General features: G+C 35.4%; 1 protein-coding gene across 1 annotated transcript in view; it reads left to right on the top strand.

Moving 5' to 3' along the window:
* WDR72 (WD repeat domain 72) overlaps window positions 1–27,752 on the top strand; it is a 96,691-nt gene that overhangs the window by 8,993 nt on the left and 59,946 nt on the right. The window contains exons 3-14 of the mRNA XM_059482184.1: window positions 289–395; window positions 2,144–2,222; window positions 4,675–4,849; window positions 5,323–5,399; window positions 7,549–7,668; window positions 8,738–8,883; window positions 9,245–9,341; window positions 11,690–11,831; window positions 12,125–12,370; window positions 12,771–12,991; window positions 14,281–14,476; window positions 25,093–25,295. Of these exons, the coding sequence (XP_059338167.1) occupies window positions 289–395; window positions 2,144–2,222; window positions 4,675–4,849; window positions 5,323–5,399; window positions 7,549–7,668; window positions 8,738–8,883; window positions 9,245–9,341; window positions 11,690–11,831; window positions 12,125–12,370; window positions 12,771–12,991; window positions 14,281–14,476; window positions 25,093–25,295 (1,809 nt within the window). The remainder of the gene's footprint in view (window positions 1–288; window positions 396–2,143; window positions 2,223–4,674; window positions 4,850–5,322; window positions 5,400–7,548; window positions 7,669–8,737; window positions 8,884–9,244; window positions 9,342–11,689; window positions 11,832–12,124; window positions 12,371–12,770; window positions 12,992–14,280; window positions 14,477–25,092; window positions 25,296–27,752) is intronic.

Genomic DNA, 27,752 nt, shown 5'->3' with positions numbered 1-27,752 from the left:
TGCATGCTGTAGGGATAAGGCCAGAGATGTCCTGCACATTGCCTGTTTTATAACGTTTGATGTTCCAGACATTCTTCAGATGATGAATGCAGTGAATACAAAAACTTAGCTTTTATGCAAACTCCATAAAAATTCTTCCACATCTTTCTGCATTCCAGAAACATGATGGAAGAACGTAAGACTATGAAGCAGATCAGCAATTATATAGATTGACAAGTTCTCTTGGTTTTAGATAGCCTTAGTTTATATAGAAATTGTTTAAGGTAAATCATTATATTGTTCTCCTAGATTTCATCTAAAGAAATGCTCTTTGGCCATACTGCTTCTGTAACTTGTTTGGCAAAAGCAAGAGAGTTTGAGAAACAGCCATATGTAGTAAGTGCTACTGAAAATGGGTAGGTAACTGAATATTCAATTATTCATTTCTTAAATTATGAAATGTGTGTCAAGTGTAGGTCAGATTATGCATTTGCAGAAATGTTTCAGTCCACTTCCATGATATTAAAATGATAGCAGCTACTTAGGGTAGTGACTACATTGTTAATATTCAATAGTCCAACTAAGAGCGTGTCCCATGGACAACAGAAAGGTTTGGCAGATTTACATATCCACTTAGTATTCAGAAAAAAGGAATTATTCGAAGGGGTCGACTAAACCCTATTCAAAGAGAAATTAATGGGTTATTGGGGGGCATCAGCAATTCAACAGCATTTGAGTATCATGGTGTTTTTCTGTGTTTCTTCCTGAGCTCAGACTCAAGAACTGAAGCAGTAGAAGAGGCTTATGCACTCTGATCGAGTTTATGGTTCCTCAGTCAGTACCTATGGAAACAGAATGGGCATGAATTAAAGGCATATGTGCTCCTTTTCTGTATTTAGATCTGTTTTGGAGAATATCCTTTCAGAGGGCCCTGATCTTGCACCTTGTCTGCTATGTGTGTGTTATGACGTAGCCTGTCACTTATGTCAAACTATTTCCTGCATTTCTGCTAAGTTACACTTAAGAGTATTTGATAACATTTTCAGCTGGGGTTTGAAGACCTGTTAGGATTTCATCTGTTGGAAACAGAGCTACCTGCTTGCTTCCTTAAGGGCTTTCTTAAGCAACTTTGTCTTGTTCTCATATAAACAAGGAGAAAAGCATTGGTCTGAAAGGTTTCACAAACAGTATAAAGCTTTCACCTAATTTATGACTTTGGATCTACCAACTTTGATGCTGCTATTGCTCAGCTGAAAAATATTAAGAAATAATGCTTTGAGTTTAGCATCAAATGGGAAAGTAGGTAGGTTAAAATGTAAATCACTAAGTAGTATTTCTTATATAATAAAATGCTGTCCCCAGTGTGTTCTTTTAAGTCTTGATACAGAAAATTTCTTACAATGCAATGTGAGAAATAATTAAATGAGTTTTTCTGTTCTGGAAGTAGTGTTTGTTTTTTTAATAAAATCTAAATGCATCAAAGTTTACCATTCGGTTGCTGAGCTATGATATCTCATACAGCCTTATTTACAGCATTTAATTTGATTTTGTCTTGTAATCCAGTCCCACTGAATGTTGAATAATGTGTAGATAAGGAATGTGTGCCAAAGTCTCCTCAAACAACCTTAAGTGTGTCCAAGTGTAGCTGTAGTGTTGAACAGGTACTCAGGTGGTTGAGTGTATTGAGAGCAGATTTTGGGAACAGCCTCATGATGGCACTGTTTCTTCTTAACAAACGTTGTTCCTCTCAAGAATTGAAGTCTGATGTGGGAGAAGATGCATGATGCTTTTTGAAACGTCTGGTTTAAGTTCAGTGAAATGAATCATTTTCAGGAGGATGTAGTTCCAGTGACAGATAGTTACAGTGACATGTTGACGAGCTGTAATGGCAGTATACCTACAATTTGTTGTAGACCAGAGTTGGTCTTAAAGTCAGGTTGGTTGCAAGGCAGCAGGGTGTAATTACCAAAACAAAAAGAAACAGATACTGTATGTCATCCCCTGCTAATGACTACATTTTCTTACCCAGCAATCTGTAACAAAAAGCTTTATAAATGACCAGACTACACTTAAATACAGCACTAAAGAAAAACTTGGTGGCACAAAATTATTCCAGCCAATTGAGTGGAAATGACAGAGAATAATATGAAGTTATCTTTGGCAGGGAGATGTGTGTTTGGAATGTCACTAGTGGACAGTGCATTGAGAACACAAAGCTTCCTTATAGGCACACAGCAATCCATGTAAGTATAGCAGCTTTTCATGGGTTCTCTGTTCATTACCAGAGTTTTGCTTTATTAACATGATATTTTTCAGAAACAGTTTTAAATGTATAGCTTGTAATGTAGGAAAAAAAGACCCTGTCACAAAATACGTATTTTTTATCTTTTTCAGGTTTTTTTCCTCTTAGAAAAGAATTGAGACTTTTTTGTTTCTCTGCGTTCCTTAATCAAATCAGGCTGATAACTTTTAAGCTGCAAATATTTGAAATGCTGTATTGATTAACTTACTGTTTATGCATCAGGTAGCCAAGTGAAATGGTCTGTCTTTGCTCTTGTCTTGTTAAAATTGTGTGGAAGCTTCAAATTTGATGTTGGCTTTTTCATGACATTTTAAAAGTACAAGTAATCTGGCCAAACATGGTGAGACAATCTGCTGAAAGACTTATTTTTAAGCTTTTGAATGGTTTTGGTGCTGAACTCCTGACCTCCAAAATGATTCACCCTGTTTTCAAAAATACACTTTCATTCACTGCAGAACTTTAGGACAAATCCCTTATTTTCAGAAACTTTCAATATTGCTTTGGATAATTCAGGTGTCTCCAGTTGAAACTATATCCAGGTAAAATAAGTATCTAGATTTTCAAGTATGGGAGGGTTTGAAATAGACTTGTGAGTGAGATTGAGGGGCCCAACTTCTATAGGTTTGATTCTGGGACATGGTTTATTTCTGGATGTGTTAGTAGAGGAGATGTTCAGGATTCCTGTGTTAGTTAAAATGCTCATTCTCTTCAGTGAGGAAGTCTAAGGTGGAACTAAGGCTCCAAATGATGGGTATCTGAGCCTTCATGTAACTCCAAAGTGCAGCCAATTTGGAATCCAAAGTTTTTAACCCTTCCAGAAGAAAATGTTTTTCCTGACACTGCTTTGGTTAATATGAGGAGTTCAAATACAGTTGTTCTTTGTAAAGGGAAGAGGAAAAAGCTTGGATATATTGCTGACAAAAATTATGAAAGATTAACTTCTTAATTTTTTTTTACTTACCCTTCAAGTAGGTGTAGCAAGTACTTGCAGAAAATTGGTAGTTCCTTTCTATTTAAAATGTGCTAAACCTAATTGTGGCTAATAATTATATTTGTTTAATAACTTGGGCAAAATAGAAAACAGGAACATCTAACAGGAAAGCTTAGGGAAAAGTGGGTGTTGCCAGGAGGGGAAACTATTCTTAAAATGCCTCCTTCTGATAATTATAATAAATTGTTTTTCTGTTGCAGATTTTGTTGTGTTTTGTTGTAGATTTTTTCCTTGTTGTTCTGTGGGGAATGGTTGCTTGTGCTGTAGTTAATGTTTGGTTTTAATTGAACTACTAACCTATCTGCTCTAGTAGGTTCCTTTTGTTCAGTGTAGATGATTTAACTATGAATGGCAGATGTCAAGTAGTGCAAACTGAATATTTGCCATTTGAAATGAAATTCAACACCAGGGTCAACACTTAAACATTTGTGGCTGTTAACCAGTGTGGAATTTTCTCAGAGGAATTACTGGCTATAAAAATCCTCTATTTCAAGGCTAATTTAATGATAACAGTAATTGTAATTTCTAAGTATTTCTGCCTCTGTTTATTCATAATACCTATTTCCAGTTTTTTTACTACACACTTCAGTTAATTTACTGAAAAAAACCAAGAATTATTATATAACCAAAACTGTACAGAAAATTTGTAAATGAGGTGCGGCTTTTTGGGTTGTCTGATATTTTTGTCTGACTAGATGATTGTTCCCTTTAAGGTTAGTAGTAAATGTAAATCTGTTTTTAGGTGGCTGTGTATGCATTTATAGAAATTGTTTAAAATTACAGCTAGACATACAATGCAGATGTCATTGCACATATAGAACACCCAGCAAAAAAAAAATCATCATAGTCACTCTGCACTCTGTCCCTTTGCTTTGTCTGTTGGTTTTTCTCCCTTTGTGATTGCTGAGAATAGTGTTCAGAAGATTCTGGGCACTAGGGTGTTTAATGTCAGAATGAAGAATATCCTATGGAGTAGAAATCCTTCCTGGAAAGTAATCAGTAATTAATTATAAAAAATTTAATTATGAATATTCTGCATCTGATTCTTCCTTTTCATACAGCTGTTGATGACAGGAGGTTTATGAAATGTTTGGAGAGGGGCCACTCAGAAAAACAAGTCTCAAACTCTGTAGCAATTTATAGGGAAAATTAACACCTGACTTTCTTCCAAAAATTACAGAAATCCTAATATTTAGGAAGGACAGATGCTGCTTTCAGTCTGAAGCACCTTTCACTAAGCTGTGTGCCTTGCTAATGTTACTAGTAATATTGGGTATGGTTTGACATATGCCTTAGTTTTTTTTAGTGATGCTACAAGTGTTGATTATGACATGTTCAGTGTGAAAAATCTTCATGCCATTTGTGTATCTGTGTGCTGACTCTCTGCTTTCTACTTGGACAGTATTACCATTGCTCATTCCGAATGACAGGTGAAGGCTGGCTTCTTTGTTGTGGAGAATATCAAGATGTTCTTATTATGGATGCTAAAACTTTGGGTGTTCTTCACACTTTGTCATCATCTCAGTCCTCTGATTGGATAAAATGTATGTGTGTTGTACACTCTGCAAGAATTCAAGGTATATGTTTTACATATATTTATGTAGGTTAATTAAATTGTGATCAAATATTTATGCATAGATGATATATTCCTGCTTGATTTAATATCAAATCTTTTAACAGTGATGTTATAGAGAAGATGTTAAGGTTTCATTGCTAGTACAAGAGGTGTTTTTGAGGCTTCTGTTTAATGTTTTTAGAGAAAAAACACCTATACGGGCTGTAAGCGGCTCAGTTCTTCGATTTAAGTATAAATAAGTTTTGTAATATCAGATAAATTAAAAGCACAATACCACAGTTCTGTGCCTTCTGTTAATACATTATTCACTGCTTGCTTACATCTTTTGTATTTCTATATATAATTTACTTTTTTGTGTGTAAAATTGATATTTCATCTAAGCAGTGTCCTGCAGAATCCCTGTTTTGGTGCTGAACAGATAGGGGCTGTTTGAACTTGGCTTCAAGTTGACTATTTCACGTTAACTTTTCACAGAAGACTCTTTAGTTGCAGTGTCTGTAGCTGGAGTTCTCAAAGTATGGGACCTGTCTTCATCTCTGAGTAGCATTCAGGTCAGTGTTAACATGAATGTTCTCAAGTAAAGGCTGTATTGAAACAGAATATGAATACATTTCCATCATCTGGATGTGTATGAAATAGATTTTATTACTTTTGTTTGAAAATTGTGAAAACATATCTTCATAGCATTATTTAAAATTGGCCCATTGGACAGCTCTTGCCTCGGCAGCTGTACTACCTTTTGGCCAGGCTTCTTGTCTTTTCATATTCCAGGATGCTTAAGTTGCAATGCTTTCCTGCTATCCTCATAATGTCTTTGAACCCCTTCACTCTGTCCTTTAAACTCAAAGCTCTTCAATATTGGCCTTTGTACTCCCTCTTCACCCTCGTTACTCTCTTCAAAATGGTCCTTTAGATTTTGTTTTCCTCGGTCTGCTTTTCACAATGCTGTCTTCACTCTTGCTGTGTCAAGTGTCCTATTTTTCTACCCTCAAACTCACTCTTTTTTGAGTTAATATTCTCAGCAGCTGTCACCTTCTATGAAAAAGTGCTAGAATTGGGATGCAATTTTTATGTTCTAGTTATACTCTAAAAGCTGGATTCACAAAGGGGCTTCAACAGTGAGACGGAAATGGCAAAATATCAACAGACTTCTCTGAATGTTGGTAACTCACCCACTGCCTGGAGAAACTGCAGGGTGTGGGCAGCACTACTTGTTTATAGGTCAAATCAGGCCCCTGAGTGATAGTGGAACCCTGGAAAAAGTTAAAGATAGAATCTAAAATGTTAGGCTTTGTGCTTTCCCAGATCAACTGCACCTGCGTAAGCAGTATGATAAATTATATAATTGTTAGATGTGATGATTGTTTAGTAATTAAATGTAATTATTATATAACCATAAGAAGAATAGTGAGAAACTATGTTGGAAATTCAGAGAGGGGCTAAATTTATGTATACTATAGAACAATATAAGTTTAATAATTAACATGAAAGTTATGTAACGATAGAGTATAAAACATGATCATTTCGGATGTATGGTCGGAGTCAGATTTGGGTTGAATATACCCCGATTCCCAGAGCTCTTAATAAAAAGCACCGCATATAATCCCCTGTGATTGTGTTTTTGAACACTAACATGAGGAGAGTCTGTCCAGTTTGATACCATCCTGGTGGTTTTGATTTATCTGTGGTGTTTTGGGGTGCATCTTTTCAACATTCCTAGAGCAAACCCCACTGCTGTGCTGTAAAAATTCTGAGGATTCTAACAACTGATTACAGATGTCAGAGGAACATATGGTGTGGTGCAGTCTTTTTACTGCCTGGGGGCACCTTTTGTGGAGGGACTGCTGCAGAGTTTGCAACAATCTGCTAAATTCTAAAGAGCAGTATTTTAATAAATATTGTTGTATTTACTTGGAATAACTGAAGCTTCAAGATGTTAGAAAATGGCTTTCAGTTTTATAGGCATGATTCCAAGCATACATAGCACTTCTCTGAGAGGTTTTGAGACTGTTGGTATCTTAAAAAACAGAAAATATCCATTTTAAGTGATTTAATCAATAATTAATGACTGTAATTCCAATATAATAATTTTGAGTGTGATTACTTTAATATTTCTGATATTCCTACAAAAAGTGTGAAAATACATACATTGTTTTTAGCAGAACATGTAGCAATACAAAGCTAAGAAAATTAATTACTTTTACACTGCCTTTAAAGGTGTTAAGAGCAAACAGGACATATGGCAACACCAGCCTCTTGGACTGTTCTGGTTGCAACAAGAATGAGTGGGAAAGTAAAATATTCATCAGCTTTTTTGAATCTGATCCTCTGTTTTATAGGTGGTGTAGCTATTTTTTGACTGAAGAATACCTGGCAGATAGTCATTGCAGCAGTTTGTATTTATGGCCTTCCTTTGGTCCTTCTCCACATTCATTATCATTTCTTTAAGTGAGATGACAGTTTGAGCCACACTGAATGTTTACATTCTTCTGTTTACATGTTAGTTGTGAACCTGTTGTCTTTCTATTGTTAATTGAGAATTATAGCTTGCTCTGTTTACGTGTTAGCTGTGAACCAGTTGTCTTTCTATTGTTGAGAATTATAGCTTGCTTTGAATTTTGAAAGTGGGTTGTTTCTGTACTAAAAGCTCAGATATCTGAAACAAATTTTATAGCCTTTTTCCCCCTCTGTGCTGTAAAGGAGAAACAATGTGTGTGCGAGAAGGAATCAAAATCTCTGGACTGCATAAACTGTCAAGCAGTAAGGTTTTGTACTTACACAGAAAGGCTCCTTCTTGTTGTGTCCTCCATGTGCTGGCAGGTACATTATTGAGAGTTACACTTCTTGTTTATGTTGTTAATTTTGAAAAGCTAATACGGTTTTTACATACTTGTTTATCTCCTTATGTTAAAGAAAGCATTCACAAATTGTCGAATATAATTATGCCTGCAACAATTCTTGGCTTATCTTAACTGTGTGAAAGAGATGAAGCTTTTATTTTTTATGAATGTATTTCTGCTGTAAAAGTATAACTCCAAATTGGCTGGATAGAAGGGGGATTTAAGTATTGGACAGTTTTAGACCACTGAGTGCATTATATTCCCCTCCACAGTGCATTTGAAAGGGAGACAAAGAATAAAAATCCCTGTTTAAGTATGACAGAAGTACTCACAGTTGGCAAGTCTTCAGTAGTCTGGGACCTTTGTTTGTTGATAGCAGCAGCAAAACTCAAGACCCCAGGCTATATTTCTTTTTCTTGAAGCTATAATAAAGTAACTAAAATAAAAAAAAAAACAGTTTTAGAGAAAAAGTAATATATTTCAACTGAAACTTATTGTAAAAAAATCTGTATTTTTCTTTTCCAGGGCTAAAATTTCTCTTACATTAATCACTCAAAATTATTTTAACATGTAACCTGATTCCAACATCTCTGTGGGGACAGGAGGGGGTCAAAAAAATTCACAAATATCTGGGTCAACTTCAGATAATGTACTTGTAGACTATCCTTGAGATGTCTCTTGGGCTACTTAAATTCTATACAAAAGCATTTATAGAGAGAGTTCATGTGTAGAATGGATTTTTCACTTTTAATGGAAAAATATCTGTAACATCCATTGATTTCTGTTAATTTCTATAATGAGACTATAAGACCCTAATGCTACTTTTTGGTTGGGTTTTTTTTAACTGTCAGTTTCTTTAACTTTGAACTGTATGGTTTGACTCTGACTTTGCAGTAGTTTATCAAAACATTTTAGGCTTTAAAAACAGTTGTTCAACTATGAAGAGTTGAACTCATGTTCTACTTCCTGATTCACTGCCCAAACCCAGTGTAGGTTAAAATGAATTTGCCAATAATATTTGTATATGTTTTGTTCTTTTTCTGAATTAGGTCTATGATTATTGTGATTTCTCCTTGCTTTGTACTGAGTTCTGTAAGAGTGGTCAGTGCTTTGCTGGTGGGGAAGTGCTGGCAGCTTACAGACTTATCATCTGGACAGAAGATGGCCACAGTTACATCTACCAGCTGCTAAACAGGTGGGCTCAGATGGGAAATTCACACAAAAAGTTCAGGTACAAGATGAACTTTGGGAGGGTTACTATGGAAAATCTCTGCATGTTGCAAATGATCAAAAACCAGAACAAAACCATTTTGGCACTCAAAGGTTTACCCTGAGTTTGACAGCCCTCAGCCTTTGTTTGACACAGCAGGGGACATAGGAATAAGATTAGCCATGTAGAACTTGGGCAGCTGGTGCTGTGATTTCAAAAAGTCTCCTGTAATTACTTATTTGGTTACCTTTAATTGAACTTGTGAATCTTGAATGTTACTGTTCTGCTTTCTGGAAAATGACTTTCTAAAGCTTATATGTTTAAAATTTCTTGTTTAATTATACAGTGGCCTTTCTAAAAGCATGTACCCTGCTGATGGGAAGGCACTGAAGGAAACAGTTTATCCTCATTTACTCAGCTTTACTGGTATGAAGGAAAATAAGGTAAATTTGTAATGGCTTGAAAGTTTATTTGTTGTCTGTTTACAATAACCTGAATAATCCCAAAAGAACTTAGGAATTCATCAGCAGATTTAATTTCCATAAAAACAGGTAGTAATATTTATTCCTTCATTTTAAAATTGTTGCTTACAAACTTGAAGAGGCTCATGACATATTTTGCCTGATTTTTGGCTATATTTAGGGTTTTTTTCACAGTCGAAAAAAGCCTTTATCTTTGACTCTATATAGACTGGTTCTTGTTTTTCTTTAATTTTAGCAAAAAGAAAAATATTTTTAACAAAGATGTGGTCTAAAATATTTTTGGAAGCTTCTGCTTTCAAATAAAATGAATAAAATCTCCCAACAAGTACAACTATGCCCTAAAACCAAAATCAAAAAAGGTAACCCATGAGCAAAATGTGAGCAAGTTACTTAGTTCTTGTTTTATTAAGGAATGTATGCATGTTTCAATGTAACAATATAAATAGGTTGTGTATCCACCTGAAATTGAAGGGTCAGAATCTGTGGCATTTTATCCAGAATACTGTGGGCTGCAGCCTTCAGAGGCAGAATTGCATGCAGAGCATGTACCCAGAGTGCATAAAATGAGACACATATGACTCTCTTCATGTCCATGGCCTTGGATTGAAGAAGTCTCTAATGTTAAGAAAAGAGGAAGCTGAATAAGTAGATCATGTCTACACTTTTGTTTGCAAATTTATATTTAGTAGAGCATGTCGCACCAATTTCAAATTTGAAGTTACTGTATAGACAGGTATCCCAAATGGACACAGCTGTGTTGGAAAACCTACATCTTCAATCACTTATGTTGTGTTTTGTGTGATCACACATAAATAAGGAAACCCCGATGGTTTGAAAAGAAGAAAATTCATTATAATTGGATAATTGGGAAGCTGGGGAATGGGGGGAAGGAAAGATATGTGGGAGGCCTTCTTATTTGGGCAAAAAATGAACCAGAGCAAATAGAACAGATTATCCTGTGTAGCTTTGGTTCTGTTGTTTTTTTTTTTTTTCTAATGCTGTTAATGAAGTTGCATTTGTTGGAAGATGTGGATTTAATTCCTGCCTGAAATTGCTTTACTTTGAGTGTTTGTGGGACAGTTCAAGCAGGTTGTTAAGCAGTTTCTGAAAATATTCAACAGAAACAGATTTTTACATGTAGCTGACTAGAAACATTGCTAAATATATACCTGTGTGAGGTTTTCTAGTGTTTTCTGTTGACAAATGTAGGCTTTTAGAAAGCATGCTTGTTGCATAATCCTGTGAAGCCTGACAGATTTAATTTTCAGTTGAAGGGAAATAGCATAAGCCATTCAGCTTTTCCCCAAATGCTGTGATCTAAAAATCAGATAGGATAACTGCTGTAGGATGCCAAAAGGTCAGGAAAGGTGAGGGAAAAGAAACAGCCAAAACACATGGCTTAGCAAATAATAGGGTTATGGTGGTGGTACCAAGTTCACATATGCTTCCCCCTAAATATATGTTTTTTAAAAAATAATGAACTGCTCTTTTTTAATATTTCTGCTTTAATACTTTTCTTACTGCCTGGGTAGTTTTTATAGCAGATTTGTGAGACAACCAAATCATATGTGTGATCTGTTTTGAACTCCATTTTGAGACTATAAACCAAACTATTTTACAGGGCAGTTAATTATTTTGGAACTGATTATCAGAAATCTGTTTAAAAAAATCTGTAAAACTGTAAATAAGTTTATCAGGTAATGAGGTAATAAGTTTATGAGGTAATTTTAGAGAGTGATAAGCTTTCTCCTGGGCCTTTTTTCTGGGTTAAACAAGCCCAGCTCCCCCAGGTGCTCCCCATCAGGATTGTGCTCGACACCCTGCAGCAGCTTCATTGCTCTTTGGAAATGCTTGACCACCTGATGACTGAATGATGGTGTTAGAGGCTATTACCTGTGTAAAAGCATAATTCTTACCTTTCATCATTTGTAGTCATGCAGGCTGTGATGACTGAAGCTTTACTGAATTTGTTTTGATGCAAAGATTATCAATATTTCAGCGCATTGTTTTTTCAGCCTGCCCTTGGTCTTTATGCTGGTGGAACTATAAACCTGGAGAGACCTCCCAGTCTACTTTTCCATTTAGGATATGGGTTTAGCCAAGGATACTTGCAAAGCAGGGGTGATCCTTGAGGGGTTTGTAGCAGGCAGAGTAGACTTGGTCTGAGCAGGATTTAGTGGCAGATAAGCAATCAGCTGTGGTTTATTCTGTAGTTTTATAGCTTTTGATGAAAGAAACCCTCTTCACATTTACAATTATTACATTATCTGTTTTCTTTCTAAATATTGAGTTACTGTTGTTTTTGCCAGAGTCTTCCTTCTGTCATGGGCTTCATGAATGAAAGAAAGGAGCCTTTCTACAAGGTTCTTTTTTCTGGTGAAGTTTCAGGACGGATCACTTTGTGGCATGTTCCTGATGTTCCTGTGTCAACATTTGATGGTTCTCCAAAAGGTTTGGCACTTCTGGCTCCTTACTACCATCTATTTCATTATCTCTTGGAGTCAATTTTCATGAAAATGAAAATTCTCATAAAAAACTTTTTACACTAGAAAGTGATGCTCCTTCATTCATTGTGTAGTGATTGCTTGAAGTTAGGAGGAGTAGCAGCTGCTGGCTTTCGAACCCTAGACTGCAGAAAGGATAAGGGAAGTGATCAAGAGATGAAAAGGTGTACTTTGTTTAGTTTGATTTTTTATATTTTGTTTTGCATAAATAAAAAAATCCTCTCTTGCTCTACCCTCTAGAGATCCCAATTACAACCATGTGGACTCTTCAGGATAATTTTGATAAACATCATTCCATGTCAGAGGGGATTATTGATCAACTTTGTGGATCTGAAGATGGATTTGGAAGTGCAGTTGTCAGTTCCTCTGTGTACATACCTGGTCTTGATAAGCTTGTATGTGGATGTGAAAATGGAAAAATTTTTGTAACGTTAGGTTTAGAAACTGCAAGAGCAAGACTTTTAGAAAATATATCTTTTCTTAAAGGTAAGTTTTAACAATTTGTTCAGATTCATCTCAAACACAGGAGACTTCATAATTCTGGCATCACTTCCAGTGATCCTTGTAAAAATTTTCTGAAAAGCAGGGCTGGCAGTCAGGAATGGAATGAGGAAAATGGAAGATTGTGATGATCTCTCTCCTTCCATAACTGATCTATTGGATCACAACTTAGTAGTACCAAGGTGCATTCCAGTAGTAGGAATCTGGGAATGGCTGTGGGATTGGATAGCCCCTAGAAGTGAGATATGTGGCATGTCACTGTTTTGGCATTCTTTGACACCATGTAAAATCTGGTTCATTATTTATCCTGACTTTCAGGAAATGTGCTGTAAAGTATGGAACTCCTACTCTTAAAGAGCAAAAATAATGTGTCATCTTGTTTCAGATAATCTACCTTATAAGGTTCTGAATGGTCACAGTAGCAGAGTCACTTGCTTACTTTATCCACATGACAAATCAGTAAGATTTGATCCCAGCTGGCTGTTATCAGGGGGCCAGGATTCTGTTGTGATTTTGTGGGATATATTTACTGGAGGCATCCTACAGCTGTTTAATCTGCAGTCTGGTGCAGTGACAGAGCTCTTGCGGTCCCCAGAACACTACAGAGTAAGTAAAAGCATAAAAAATGATGTCTCAAAAAAACCCTCTGTATACCCATCTGTGTGTGTATATTTATATGCAAGAGAAAATAAAACACTATCTGGCAGTACTTTAGCCCACACTACTTTATGCTTAATTTACCTTCACTTGTTGTCTTTGAAAGTTGCTTTTAATTGCAGGGAGTTGAGTTTCTGAGTTTGTAACATATTAAATTGAAACTCTTAACATTCTATTCACCATTTTTATTGTCATGATTCTTGACTTATATGTCAATCTGATTAATTCCTCCTGAAATTTAAAAACTTACTCAGTGAGGCTAGGAGCTTAAACACAGTATTTTAATCTTCTCTGTTGGTTCAAAATATATACACTTCATTTTGGTTCCTGACACATCTTTTTGGTCCTTTGTGTGTATGTTTTTGCATTTTATGATATTTAGAATAATTTAAAACTGTGTTCTAATTAATTAAATTTTGAAGTTAAATTTAGGTGAAAATGTACTGCACTGAATGTTCTATGTAGCTTTTGAACTGTGTTCTGTGGGGCTGGAATTTCAATTTTTCCTCTTACAAAGCCTTCAAAGACAGATTTGATACTTATCAACGACTCACAGTTCACTTACATGCCAAGATAAAGTACACAAAAAATGGTTTCCAATAAAAAGGTTTTTAATATTTGTAAAACGCCTTTTCATCTTTATTCTGAAGACTGAATAGGATTTAATGCCTGCCTGGCTTGTGTTTCAGTCTTGTTTAAAGAGCTGAATTGTTCTGTGGGGGAATTCCTCTGTGTGTCACCAAAAATTATTTGCAGGAAGGGAAGGTTTTGCAGTATCAGATCCATACAGTATGAAAGGAATTTGTAACTTTTTTTTTCTTAGAAATACATTACTCTTGGCTTTTTAGACCTGACATAATTTTATATCACATGAACACCAGTTTGGTTTAAGGTAATTTTTTTACTACTTTCTCTTCTAGGACAACTGCTACTGTATAGTTGGTTATATAATCACTGCTTTGATATGCTTAATGTTGTGAATAAATGGAATTTAAATTATTATAGTTAAAATACTGGAAAAAAAAAAGATGGAGGTATGTTTTCCTGTCAGGAAATTAGTTGTGTAGTCAGCCTGCTAAAACAAGTTGAAGATGTTGGCTGACATAACATATAATTTTTTTTAAATTAGTATGTTCTGGGAAGGAAATCACTGGAATGCTCTTCCTAGGCGTTTTTAAATGATGTGGTTATGAATTATAGTGGTTACAGTGTTGAAACTGGAGTTTTCTGTTTTGCAGTTAAAAGACCAGAGTATAGTGTGCTGTCTGTGCAGTGACCACTCAGTAGCAATTCTACACCTCCAGAAGAGACAATGTCTCTTACATGCTAGAAAGCATCTATTTCCTGTGAAGAAGATAAAATTTGACCCTCTTGAGAATGTGCTAATTGTTGGATGTGAAGACAATTCAGTTTATATTTGGGAAATTGAAACAGGTAATAACACAAAGGATCATCCTATTTGTTTGGATGTTTTGGTCACTTTGCTGAAGGTTTTTCTGTCCCATGGTGTTATTTATAGAAGGCCAAAACATTAGTAGAAATGCTAACATGTTGATTATATGAATGGGAGAGTTTCAATGTTTATATAAGCAAGAAAAAAAGAATTTTCATACAGTTCAAGGTATGCCACTAGTAAAATAGAATGGCTTAAGTCTCATCCTGATAGTCAGAAGTTTAGCTGACGTAGCTAAATGTGAATTGAGTAGAATATTCCTGAGAGCTATAAATAAAAACGAAACTTATTAAAAAGTGTGATGTTTTCAGTCTAAACTGTCCCAAGTTGAAGCACAAAGTTGTGCTTTCTTCCAAAAATTCATGATCTGAGATGTTTTGATTTAATTGATGATCAGTTAATAGTGGGACATAATTGCAAAGCTCATAACTGTGTAGACAGCAAAACTAAAGGTAAATGTTTTCAGGTTAAACTGTAGATTCCCAAGGGATTTGAGAATGCAGTGCTGATTCATATGGGTAATAAATGTACTTACTTGAGCTTGGACAGACAGGACTATCAGGGGTTATAATGGCGTTAGGCACTACGAGTATGCAGGCAATGCAGAGCTGTGTGTCTTGAGAGGAGGGAGGTGCATTGAGTCCAGAGCCACTGAAATGCGCAGCATGTGAAAACTGTATCAAAATGCAATTTTGCTAACTGAGCCCTGAGATCACAATGTATTTTACAGTTATTACAACACACTATCTACACTGTTTGCTTTAGACAAAACAGGAAGAATTAGAGTATATTTGAACTTGTCCCCCTTTTACTCATAAAACCATTGCCTGTTTCAAGATTAAAGAGGAAGTAAAATTGATACCACTGCTCATGCATATTACATATTCAGACAGGGTAGAGATGGCTAAAAGTGTGCCTTTATGAGTATCACGGAAGCATGAGTGCCACAGTCACCACCTCACACAGGAAGAGATGCTTTTATTTGCTCTACAGTAACAATTAACAAATCTTATTCGTTGTTGCTCCTGTTATGCATTGCTGACTAAAAGGTGCCATCTAGGGTCAATACCTGAGAAAGCCTAGTAGGATATACTGTAGCTACTTTAATGTTGAATTACATCTGTATTGGAGCAGAACACAAGAGGTCATGGCATTGATCCTTGAAATTGGCCTGACCTAGATCAAGAGCTATGTAGATACTTCAGTGGCACTCAGGCAGACAAAGCATTGTTCAGATGTGTGACAGAGATGCCACAGCATCACTGAGGCACCTCTGCAGGAGCACAGCACCTTTCATTAGGATTTATCTGTTGGCAAATAAATGGGCAACCACGCAGTCCCACTTGCCTAAACAGCTTCCTCTGAACATGTTCCCTAACTCAGTTAAATAGGATAAAATCTGAGTGGTAGCCTTGTGCTTGAGTTCTGTTATGGGAAGGGACATAAGATAGCTTTTATTGCTTCTGCAGTCAAAAAGTGTTTATATTTCTTCTGGCTATGCAGTTAGCTTCATGACTTAGGCTTTGCCTCTAAGTTAAAGTCACTGCAGTATTGTGCAGACTCATATATCACTGTTTGCAGTTAAAAAATGGATCTGAACAGTGTTCCTGTGCAAAAGGTAATGGATAGCTGGGAAAACAGCCAGTCTGTTTAGAATTTCAGGCTGTGGATTAAGAAATTTCTATTAATATTTCAGTATTTACGCTTTTGTAGAGTCAGCAATAATTCTGTTGAATTTGACAGGAGACTTTAGTAAAGTTTAGAGACTTAGTACCACTTTGACTCTAGAATGGTTCTTCCATCATGTAATTGGGTAACCCCTGGAGCAGATGGAAGATTTTGTCATTGTCCAGTTTCCTGTGACAGAGGTTGACACATTTGTACAGAAAGTGTTCCAAAAGAGCTAAAAATGTTTGTCTCAACAGACTCTCATGATTATCACTTGGAGGCACAAGAAACTTTGTGTCCTAGGTTAAACTCTAAACCAGTGTTACTTTATATGACTCGTACTCTCTTTCCATGAGATTTACAAAGACGGCCTTATTTTATGTGATCACTGGAAAGTTTTCTGAGAACAATTGTCTACATATTTTCTAAATCAATAGGATTTTCAGCATAGCTTATGCTGAAATGTTAAATACTAGGAGTATGGTTGACTTCAAGTGTAATTTAAGTCTGTATCTCTTCTCCACTGACTACAAACCAAGTCTAAAAAAGGTGGGGGATAAAAAGGAAAAAGATAACTGCCTGTTGCTGTTACAAATCTAGAATTAGGTACATTCATTGAAATCCTTTATTCCCTTGATTTAAAGAGCGAAGTGAAATTATTTGAAGTTTAAATGTTGATATTGCAGCTGCATGTGGGTAGTGATACAGAAAACAATACAGAGGCCATGAAATATCATCAGTGTAGTTTAATGCATTTTACCTAAATTTTAATATATGGATACGGCAACTTTCCATTACAGTGGAATATCTTTCCATGACAATGAATATTGATCTAATCATACATTTGGAATATTAATATAGTATGTGTACAGGATATTCTCCAAACTTGTGTTCTAGAAGACAAATATGAAAATCAATAACAAATTTTATTCTAATTAAAGTGCAGAATATTTCTTCCAATAGCCACCACTTGAAAACCCCCTCAATAAGGAAATTAGCTGTTATATGTATTGCTTTTACATTTTCCTAACCATTTGGTATCTTTGCTTTTTTAGAAAAGTAAATATCATTACAATAAGATACAGTAATAAAAGGATCAAAGGATTTTTGCTTACTGTGTGCAGCATATGGCAGCATGTCTACCAAGCTGCCTTTGGATCCAATGTATATAAAGAGTGAGGAATGAGTGGGTGGGCTTTAAATAGCAATCTTCCTTGCTCAGAGTTAATAATCTTCATTTTTCAGAGATAAATTGTTTTTCAATTAGTATGAGTTTAAAGTGAATTTATTGCTCGAAGTTCATAATACTTGCAGAATGAGTAATTTACTAACTTCCTGTTACTTTACTTTGCTTTGCAAGCCTTGCTCTGTTTTATCAAGGATATGTTTAGTTTGGGTTTAAAGATAGAATAACATCACTTAATAAAACTTCAAGTTATTGTTCAGTTCTCATACTATATATTTAGCTTTACACTGACTATCTTGTGGTTTTTTCATACTCCCCCAGGGAGTGCAAATTTTCAGAGCTATCTTACATGCTACTAGCTCAAACATAAAAAAAAATTGAAATATATGCCTAAAAATATTTTTATGAGGTCAGATCTCCTGACTAGTCAAAACTAACCCTGCTTACCATCCTTGCTAGAAAAGGTCAAAAATCATCAATAAATTATAGACAATAACTAAACATACAGTATTTTGTTTTATCCACACTGTTCATGTATCACTTTCCCTATTTGTGCTGTACCTAAATTCTTTCCCCAATAGAATACTTTTCCTTGTATTTTGACATGTTTGTTATCACCATATCTGAGTGCTGAGTAACAATAGTTCTGCCATTTTCTTTATAAGTGCAGAAGTGTTACAGTTGCCTTGGCTTCTAATGTCTGCATCTCAACATACCAGAAATCCTATGACAATTATTTACAGAATTACTCTGAGAACACCCTAGCTGGTATGTAGTTTTAAACCCCCCATTTTTTGATTTATTGAGTATACCAGAGATTGTACATAGAAGTACCTGCTACCTCAGTTCAGAGGTTTTCTTTGCTATTTCCACCTGTTTTTGCAAATGTAGCATCAGGGTGATACTGATGTATTTATCTCAGGGTTTTTGGTAGAGGTGAGTCTGTTCACTGTAAGGAATCTTTTGTCACCATGTGGAATGGTCTGTATGGAACTCTGCTTGAGCAAGCAGGAAAAGCAGCAGTGCTTCAAGCAGTGCCGTCACTGTGCTGGGAGCAAGGTGTCAGCTTGGAGGCTCAGTTCACAAAAGGTGAATGTTCAGCTTTGAGTCCATACTTTAAGGCATGAAGTTTTTCTGAAACACTTGTGTTTCATGACTTCAGCAAGAATGATTAATCGCTTGAGACACTTCTGCTGAAAAGGAAAAAAAAAATCATACCACCTTAAGATAGCTGTCAATCATAGAAAATTTTACCTCAAGTGTTTAAAAGCTACAGAGGTATCAATCAAATAAACCAGTCTTTTAATGAGTTTTTAAGCCCTAATAAAATATGCAGTGTCTAAAATTAGTCAAATCCATCTGTATGATCATAAAAAACCTTATGAAAAATAGAAGAGAGTTCAGAAATACTCTGAAAGTAATTCTTACTGTGTTTGATGCCGCATCAATAAACTTAAATGTTGCATAAAACCTCTGCTGTTTCAGAAGTGCACCTGCCATAGAGAAAATGAAATTACTCTGCAGATAGTGATGTTATGGATGAATCATATTAATGGTCAAACATGCTGAAAGGTTTTCAAACACTATTTAAAGATATTTTTATGTAGTTATGTATGCTCCAATATTTTTTTAATTGGTGCCAACAGTGAGACTTTCTAAACCTGTAGTAAACAGCAAGTATCACATGAGTTTGAAGAATGTGAGGGGCAGGTTTTGGGTTGTTTGGCTGGCTTTTTATTTTTCCTAAGTAGGCCTTTATTTAATGCATCTGACAACTTTTCTCATCCCACACAGAAATTAGGGATTAAACTGTTTAGAAAGTTAAGGCTGTGAGAAAATAAGTTGTATAGTTTTAATGAAACTTTGAACTCAGAGTAAATTTGGTCATTACTTTAAGACTTATGCCTAGATAATTGTAGAAACAAGAATTATGATTTTTGTGACTTTTTTTCCTTGTAAAATTTAGGGATTTACAGTCTCTTTTGATTTCTTTTTCTTTTTCCCTGTTCCTCCATTGTTCTCTTTTTCTCTTCAGGTCATTGGTCAGAATTAGATCTGAGTGGGTGATTGTGGCCTAACTGATAAATCCCATAGTTGTTTCATCTGCTGGAGGCCATGATGTAGGGTCTAAGTCATAGCAGTCACTACCTTCTTGTTTCTTTTTAATGAGTTTTGCATAGCCTCAAGATCTACAAATCTCAAAATAAGACTTAAAAATGAATATATATGCCTTGTGGAACTTAGCATTTGGGTTTGGGGCTTTTTTCCATTTGTTTTAATTTGTCAGTCTTAAGGTAAAATTTCACTAATGTTTTGCCTTTTTTTAATTGCATCTTATATTTATATGTGTAAGCCTCAGGTCAATCTGTAGCTTGTACTTGAATATTTCATAGCTCTCTAAATTTGAGTCATCGTTCAGTAAATACTTATTGATGTAGAATAGTAAAAGGTAGTGGAGCTTGGGAAAGTGTGTCTCGGGGTGAAAAAAAAAAAAGAGTGTCATCTTCTCCCTAGTTTGCAGAAGCTGAGGATACCTCACTCTTGCCAGTGTACAAGAGTGTATCTTTATGTGTGCATACAGATATGTACGTTTATGTACTTTATGTATACTTGGGGGAACATGTATGGAATTTAGCTGTATGTATCTGTTCCCTCCAGTTGGCAGTTGATCTTATTAAGAATAAAGATATTTTTTTTCTGCATGTGTGTATATGTATATACATATATATAGTGTAACTGAAAACTGCTATGATCCAGTGCAGTCAGAAGAGTGCATGCCAGGGAGGGGTTTCATTCCGGACACTAAGAGACAGATTCTCAGTCCATCTTTCAGTTTGTGATAAAGGAGGAGATAGAAACCACTTGCATATCTTCCGAGTTCAGAGCTGGTAACTTCTTCCATTCAGCCCAGTTTACTTCATTTATTATGTCTTAACAATTCATTCAAGGTATTATTGTCTTTTACTGTTTGGAATAGTTTAGATGGAGTCAGGGAGAGAACAGGGGAGTGGCGTTTCTTTTGGGGTCTTGTGCCTGCATCAGAAATCCTCATGTAAGGACTGGCTGTGTTGGGGAATTGCTCTTTTTACCCACATATATAAACTAACATTATAAATTACATTTCAGTAGTTTACTTTGTGTTGATTTTCATTGCTTTTTTTCAGCCAAAGGATATTGACAGTAGTTTGCTAATGCTTTTCTGAAAGTGTGTATTCTGAAGAATGTCAATAACATGCAGAGTTGGACATGACAGAAATCTTCCAAATGCACAAATGAGTAAGGAGGGTCTGCAGAGACACATCACAGGGCATCTCCATTTTTAATCTCAACCTTAAAGTAAAATACCTTTTAAAATATTATTAGACTATTTTAATAGGCTGGATTTTGTGTAATCTATCCCATTTCTATTTGCTAGATGGCATTTACTTTTGTCTTGGTATTGTTTAGAATATATATTCTTAATGCAACGTTTGTTCCATCTGTTTTGGGCCAATTGATAGTGGAATGGTAGCACTAGCAATAAGGAGAAATTTTTCAAACAAAGTGCTTGCCAACTGTCTTGGAGCAAGATTGTAGTGTTGTAAAATTCAAGCATTTTTTGTAGTAGCACGGAACATAATGTTTCTGTATGCCATACTCTACCATCATAGAAGAAAGTGTGTTGGGAGAGGTTTTTTCAGGTGAAACTGGTATTTATAGAGAATATATATTAACAGAAGATAAACCAACTAATGTTACAGATGGTACTTGCTCTGAATGCTGAGTTTTCTGTTTTGACTACTAGTAAAGCAAAGGATTTGTTCTCAACCACATGCTGTTTTTAAATACAATCAATTCTGAAATAATTTCTCATTCACATAGCACTGTTATGCTGTAAGAGTCATCTGAGTTACTAGGTCACAGCAGCAGTGCAATATTGAGGATTTTCAATACTTTAGCTGTGACAGCAAACACAGAGAGCACTGGAGCCTGATGATATGACAGGTCATGTGATAGCAGTGAATGCCTCATCTCGAGGCAGGAAGATTTGTGTGACCTCTCCAGTAAAAATGCATCCTTCAGTATGCAGAACCCAGAGAACTGTGTGGACAGCGCTAACACCAAGAGACACGATTTGTAGTACTTGGTCCACAGGAAGAATAAGATGTTGTAGCAGTCTCTTGCCAGTCACATCTGGTGGTCCAGAGCTGCCCAGGAGAGTGAAATACTCCACTCTTGTCTGTTCCTGAGACTTGGTTGCCATGGTCACAGCTTTAGAGAGATAAAGACTTTCTTTTCCTGTATTTTGTATGTATAGTAGGGGGTCATAGCAGTGGTGTTGCTGCTGTGTAGGCACCCCTATCTCTTCCTGTTCATCCATTGTTATTTTATGCTCTTCAAACAAAATCCTTTCAACTTATTTGTATTTAAATACTTCAGGTCTGAGTGTGAATTTTGTTTCTGTCCTCTTTCCTGTACTCTGATCTACAACCTTTGTGTTTTCTTACTCTTTATTTTTATTTTCTTTTAAGCGTATTCCTAACAAATAACAATTTCTGACCAATAAGCACCCTGCCCCAGTATTATTTTGCCTGTTTGTAGTAGTCAGAAAGTCTTCATCATATATACAGGTTTCTAAATCCTTTCCCCTCCTCCTCCCTGTTTGTTTCTCAGATGTACTCAGGCATCACAGAATATGGATATCTTCCTTTATTTTGTCTCTGCCAACTATTTGCTCTGTAAATGAATATTTTGGGCTATTCAGAAGATTAAAGTTAAACTTATAATATGAATAACACTTTGATCATCACACATTTTCCTATGTACTTTGTGCCATTTTATTGCAGCCCCAGCTGTACACACAAACCTGTACATACAGGTGTTCATAATAGGGAGCAGGATTGGACAGTATATGCAAGAAAGGATGGGGTTTTTTAAAGAAACTAGACATCTTCTGGAAGGTGCTACTTAAAAGGCATTTCAGATAGCTCTTATGAGAGATAGAGAAATGATTTAAAGATATAACAGGAGTTTTTCAAATTGATTTTAGGGTGCCATAATGTTCTGTTAGTAAGAAAATAAGCTCGTTGTCCAGGGCATTTGCTATTCAATGTTTCTCTTTATAAATGTACATTAAAAATGAAAATTAAAAAACAAACCAATTGCAAGTTCTCTATGTGAAAAGACAAGCCCTGTTTCTTGCTTAGTGTAAACTCAGAATAGCTTTTTTCAGCTGATAATATGTTAATTTTCTCCAAACTACTCAAAAATGCTATGCTTGCAATGGCATTGTTCTTAGGCACTTAGAGAAGAGTTTGTTAGCAGCAGAAATGTTCAGTAACCCAACAACCTGTTGGGAGCTTCCCACTTTGCATCTACTAAATCTATAATACATAGAAGCATATCTATCATCTGTTTGGAATAAGATGTCTGTTAAATATATAAAACATGAATTTGCTTTAATGTTCATTGAGAATACCTGCATATTCTCTTTGGGCCATTGCCTCCCAAGGTTAATTTCTGCGGTCAGATTTTCTGTACCTTTTACTACTTCTGGTGTGTATCTTTTTCTGTCAACTAAAATTTTTCTCTTCAACCAGAAGTTGAAAAATTGGCCCTGAAACTGTTGCCAGAGAAAAGCTCTGATATATGGAAAATAACCCAAGTCTGTCTGTAGTATGATAGCCTTAACTAAATTATATTCTATTATATATCCACTAGATTATCCCACAGAATGGTCTGACTCTGGGCAATGACTGCTGCTGAAGCACTCATATGCATGTGGTGCTACCAAGACATGTTTGGAAGTTCTGTATGATACCAATGACTATGCATAGTCAGGTTGCTGAAATTTCATACTATGCCCCCAGAAGTCTTGGATTTATTAAAAACTTATTGTAATTTCTCTTAAAAGGAACATGAGACCTGGTAATTTCACAGAGATATTATGATAGTCTTGAGGACTCCAGCAGTGAATTTCAGTGAAGAAAGCATTATAGAAAACAAGGTTTGATAAATGTATGTGTATACATGCGTACAAAGATTCACTGTGTAGTGGACTTGCCACAGAAAGGGATAGAGAAAGCTTTGGTCCCTACACTTAAAAGTAAGAAGAACAATGATTTATTTGAATTTTGTTCATATTGAACTCTGAATAATCCACATAGTTCTGTGTTTATAGCTTGAATAGTAACTTTATGTATATAAAGAAGCCAAAATAATATTAGCTGAGTGAAGTGACTGTATTATTTCCAAACTTCTTCACTTTGCTAATGCTGTTGTACTTTTAAGAATGCTTGCTCGTGTCCAGCATGAACTGTACCATCATCCCTTGTAGAGCATGGTCTTTGTGTTCCTGGAATGTGTCAGTGCTTGGGAGCTTTGTAGACAGTCTAACTATGAAGACCTTTTGGGCCTCTTACTTTCCTTTCAATAACCATCCTGCTCTGTAGTGGTCCCTGGCACTGGCTGCAGTCCTGGGGAGGAATTAAGAAAATAGCACACTAAAAACAATTGGGGCTGATTCTTATTTCTTTAAGTGTAATATTGCAGTCATCTGTGGTGTTCAACTGATTTTTATTAGGGGACAAAAAATGAGGTGCCCTGTTTTCTTCTGCTCTGAAGTCAAAGACTTTGTTGTACGAGTAGTAGAGGTGATACTGCAGTGAAAAGAAATGGATGGGTTTCAGAGAAATAATTTCAGATAAAGAGATTTTATACACACATATACACACAAACACTTATTGTGTGAGATCCCTCAATCCCAGTCCAATATTTTTAGCAGGTGTTACTGATAGAACTTCAATGTTACACATTTTTTTCTTGTAGCAGTGAAAGGGAAAATTCATGTTGTATTACTTGAGGGTAGAAAGAATTCAAACTTAAGGGAAAAACATTTCATTTTATAGCTGATATTTAATACTTGAAAAACCCTTCAGATGTATTTTATCTTTGATATTTATAGGAAACAAGAAATTGCTGAAATAGCATTTAATTCCTATAGGAAATGCATAGTATGTAATAGTTGCTCATTTCAAGTACATTTAAGCTCAGTTTTGATGTTTTTCATGTTAGTTATAATTAAAATAGTATTACTAAAATTATTGCTAGATAAAATTTTTACTAAAGTAATATGACCGTCTGCAACATCTAGAGGATTTATATTCCAGAGAATAACACAAGTGATGGTATAGTCTCTGAAACATCACATTCATATCCCTGATGACTAAGCTACATGTATATTTAAGTAGAAACCTTTATGTCTGAAAATTTTTGGGAATGGAATGAAAAAAAATTGAGCTATCTCTTGCTATTTTTAATCCAGAACGCTAGAGGACAGCACTAAAATATTACATAAATGTGTTGTTGTTTACACTGTTAATGATATAGGTGCTCTGGGAGGGGTTTGTGAGGAGAAAACAAATTTGTTTTGAACAGTTAGGGCAGGTGATATTTTTGTGAATATCTTTGGCTCCCTTTGAAAACTGCATCTCACTCCAAATGTATAAAATATCTGGAGCTGCCTGTGCTCAGCTAAAAATTTATTTGCTGCAGTAATTTCTTTAGAAATTGAGCTTCATATTTTTATAGTAGTAATAGTGTATAATATATTTTTAGTTTTAAAAAGTGGTGTTATTTGCCTCATCTATAAATATTTTGTGATTTATTTGCTTATATGTAGTGTACAATACTAATACTATGATAAATGGAGATGTGATGGGATAGCTTATTGAAAAAGTTACAACTTCTGTTGTGTTTCTCTAGGCACTCTGGAACGACATGAAACGGGTGACACAGCAAGAGCAATTCTGGCTGCCATTGAAGACTCAGAATACTTAGTGGCAGGTGCTCTACTTCCTGTGTCTCAGGAGTCAAAATGCAACAAGAATTCTGGATACAAACAATCCAGCTCATATAAGCATGGCATGGGCCCTTATCCAGCTCATACAGAGAAAACTTCAGATAAGGTGAGAGTGAAGAGTAGAGCATTTTGCAGAGCAATTAGTGGTGATTCCAATTCTTTACCCTGTCACTCGCTGATGAGTAAATGGGATGGTGGCTTGGTTTTAAGTTTATAAAGGCTTCTTCTGGCAGAGGGCCTTATGCAAGGTCATTAGTAGCTAATCTCAAAAGGATTTTCTCAGACCTTGTTACCTGTAGTTAGATCCTATTTCCTCATGCCTCTGGCAGTGACAGCACCTGTCAGTAGTACCCTGAATACACCTTGCACCTATTCAAGTGTGTATGTCTTGAGAACAAGCACATAGAGATCCCATGCTAATGGACTTTCTCTTATTGCTCTTCTAATGAGACCACAGATCCCTCTTGTCATTCAGAGATAGTTTTTATTTGGTGTGTTTTCTCTTAGCATCATCACAGAATGCACTGCAAGTGCCTTATGTTTTTATTAGTGTGATTAATGCTCGTGTGAGGTACTGGGCTGCAAATAGATATGATCATCTTCAGGAAAGATTTGGCCAGGGTGAGACTTGTGTTTAGCTTTATCTAGAAATACTTTCCTGCCAAAATCGTTAAACCAACTGAGACTGATGGAGAAGATGTGCTCTTTTTTGTTTTGAATAAGTAATAGAAGGAAATAATATGCTTAAAGTAGTATTAATGTGATGTTAAAACTGAGAAAAGGAGTACTGGGACATCAAATCGTGAGAAAATTAAAAATGTATTAGTCACTCTATTTTCTTGTGGCCTAGATAAATCTATACTTTTATCAGTTATTTGTAGATATTCAAAAATTAATGTAGAATTTGCTAATTATAAAAGTGATTATTATAACTGTCTCTAATACAATCTCAAATTCAATGAGATGGATATTGCCTTTTTCATGTAGGGGAAAAAATGGTACAAACCTATTTTCTTAAACCCTATTTATGCATCAGGAGGTAATATATTCACTGAATTCTTGATTGGAGTGTATCCTAAGAATAGGGCTTTTATGTTGTTTGTTTTTGCTTACCACTTTGTAATTAATGGGTTTTGGGAATTCTGTTCTTTGCAATACAGAGAAGTCATGTCTGCTATTCCTCAACCTTCAGTGTAAATAGAAGGTATTTTATCACAAGTATTGAGAAAAAAAAATGCTTTCCCTCAATCACACATAGGAACAGCTTCAGAATGGTCTCTAGCCTTTATTGCAGCTTTATTAATTACAGGAAATGAAGTAGCAGGTATTGCAAAACTGATAAAGTACAGCTTGATCCAAGTCCTCACTCTGGAATTTGAAGTTTACTTCCTTGTATCAAATTTACGTAAAACATGGAGTTTCTAATTATTGTAGTTTAACTCTTAATATTTTTCTTTGACCTTTTACTAACCTTAGTCTGATTTCTAAAGTTCTTTTTGATCCCATTTTCTGAAAAGTCTTATTAGCGCGTAATCCTGCTGAGCATGTTGTGGGGCAGATGGTGCACTAGTTGGCCATTGACACAGAATCTGATCTCCCTGTTAGTTTGTTAAAAGGAATAGTTTCTTCTTGCCTTCTTAAATAGGAACAAAAGAAAAAAAGTTTTGGTAGTTCTTCGGTAAGTGGTTTTAGGTATATCTATTAAATTGAAAATTGCATGGATTTAACAAGGTGGGAGGAATGAAAATATGCTGATTATGGAATATGGGAAAAGAGTTTTTTGTAGACTTTAAAATGTGGAGTTTAACATGTTTTGGGAATTATGATCTTAAATTGGGAGAAATACCGCAACAGGAAACTGTGGAAATGCAGTAATTTGTAATGCTTTTTTGATTTGATATACATCTTGTCTGGTCTGATTTAGCAAAATAATATTCTATCGTTGTGTTTAAATATTTCTCATTAATTGCCTTGTCCAAATGCAAACTTATTAAGAATACTCTTGACGTCTCTTAGAATTTTTATGTCAAAATCTTTTTTTTGTTTCACATTCTTTTTTGTCACTACAGACCTGTTAGGTTTGTCTAAATTCATAATAAATTAAGTTTTGTATTTAGGAAAGCAATTTTCTTTCATCAAGTGTGGGTCATTCAGTACACTCAGAGATTGTTCCCACTTGTATCTGCATTGGAGAGGGTTCTGTAGATTGGTGTGGGAGATGTTGGAGCCTAAATGTATTTAGTGTAGCTGAACCAGGGAAAAACATAACAATGGAAGTCCCCTTAGTGCTATTGCAGAAGCCCAGGGCTGGCTACACAAAAGGAGTGTGGAACTCTGCAGCTTTTTTAGCACTGGTCTGTTATTGCTAAATTGAAGGCTTGTTATGAAGTCTGGTTTTTTCTTAAGTTTTGTGTAGAAAAGTTTTTATTAGGTTTTTCAAAAAGTGCTGTATTGACTCTTTTCCATCATTGTGTTTTAGCATATTGAAATAGTCTAGAAATTCAGATCCCTTTTAATTAGTGTGACAACTGTGGCTATCAGACGTTAACATTCCATCCTCTAT

This window comes from Ammospiza nelsoni, chromosome 14, assembly GCF_027579445.1.
Source record: "Ammospiza nelsoni isolate bAmmNel1 chromosome 14, bAmmNel1.pri, whole genome shotgun sequence".
Taxonomy (NCBI): Eukaryota; Metazoa; Chordata; class Aves; order Passeriformes; family Passerellidae; genus Ammospiza; species Ammospiza nelsoni.
Note: the sequence above shows the minus strand (reverse complement) of the source record. Positions and strands in the feature narration are given on the sequence as shown.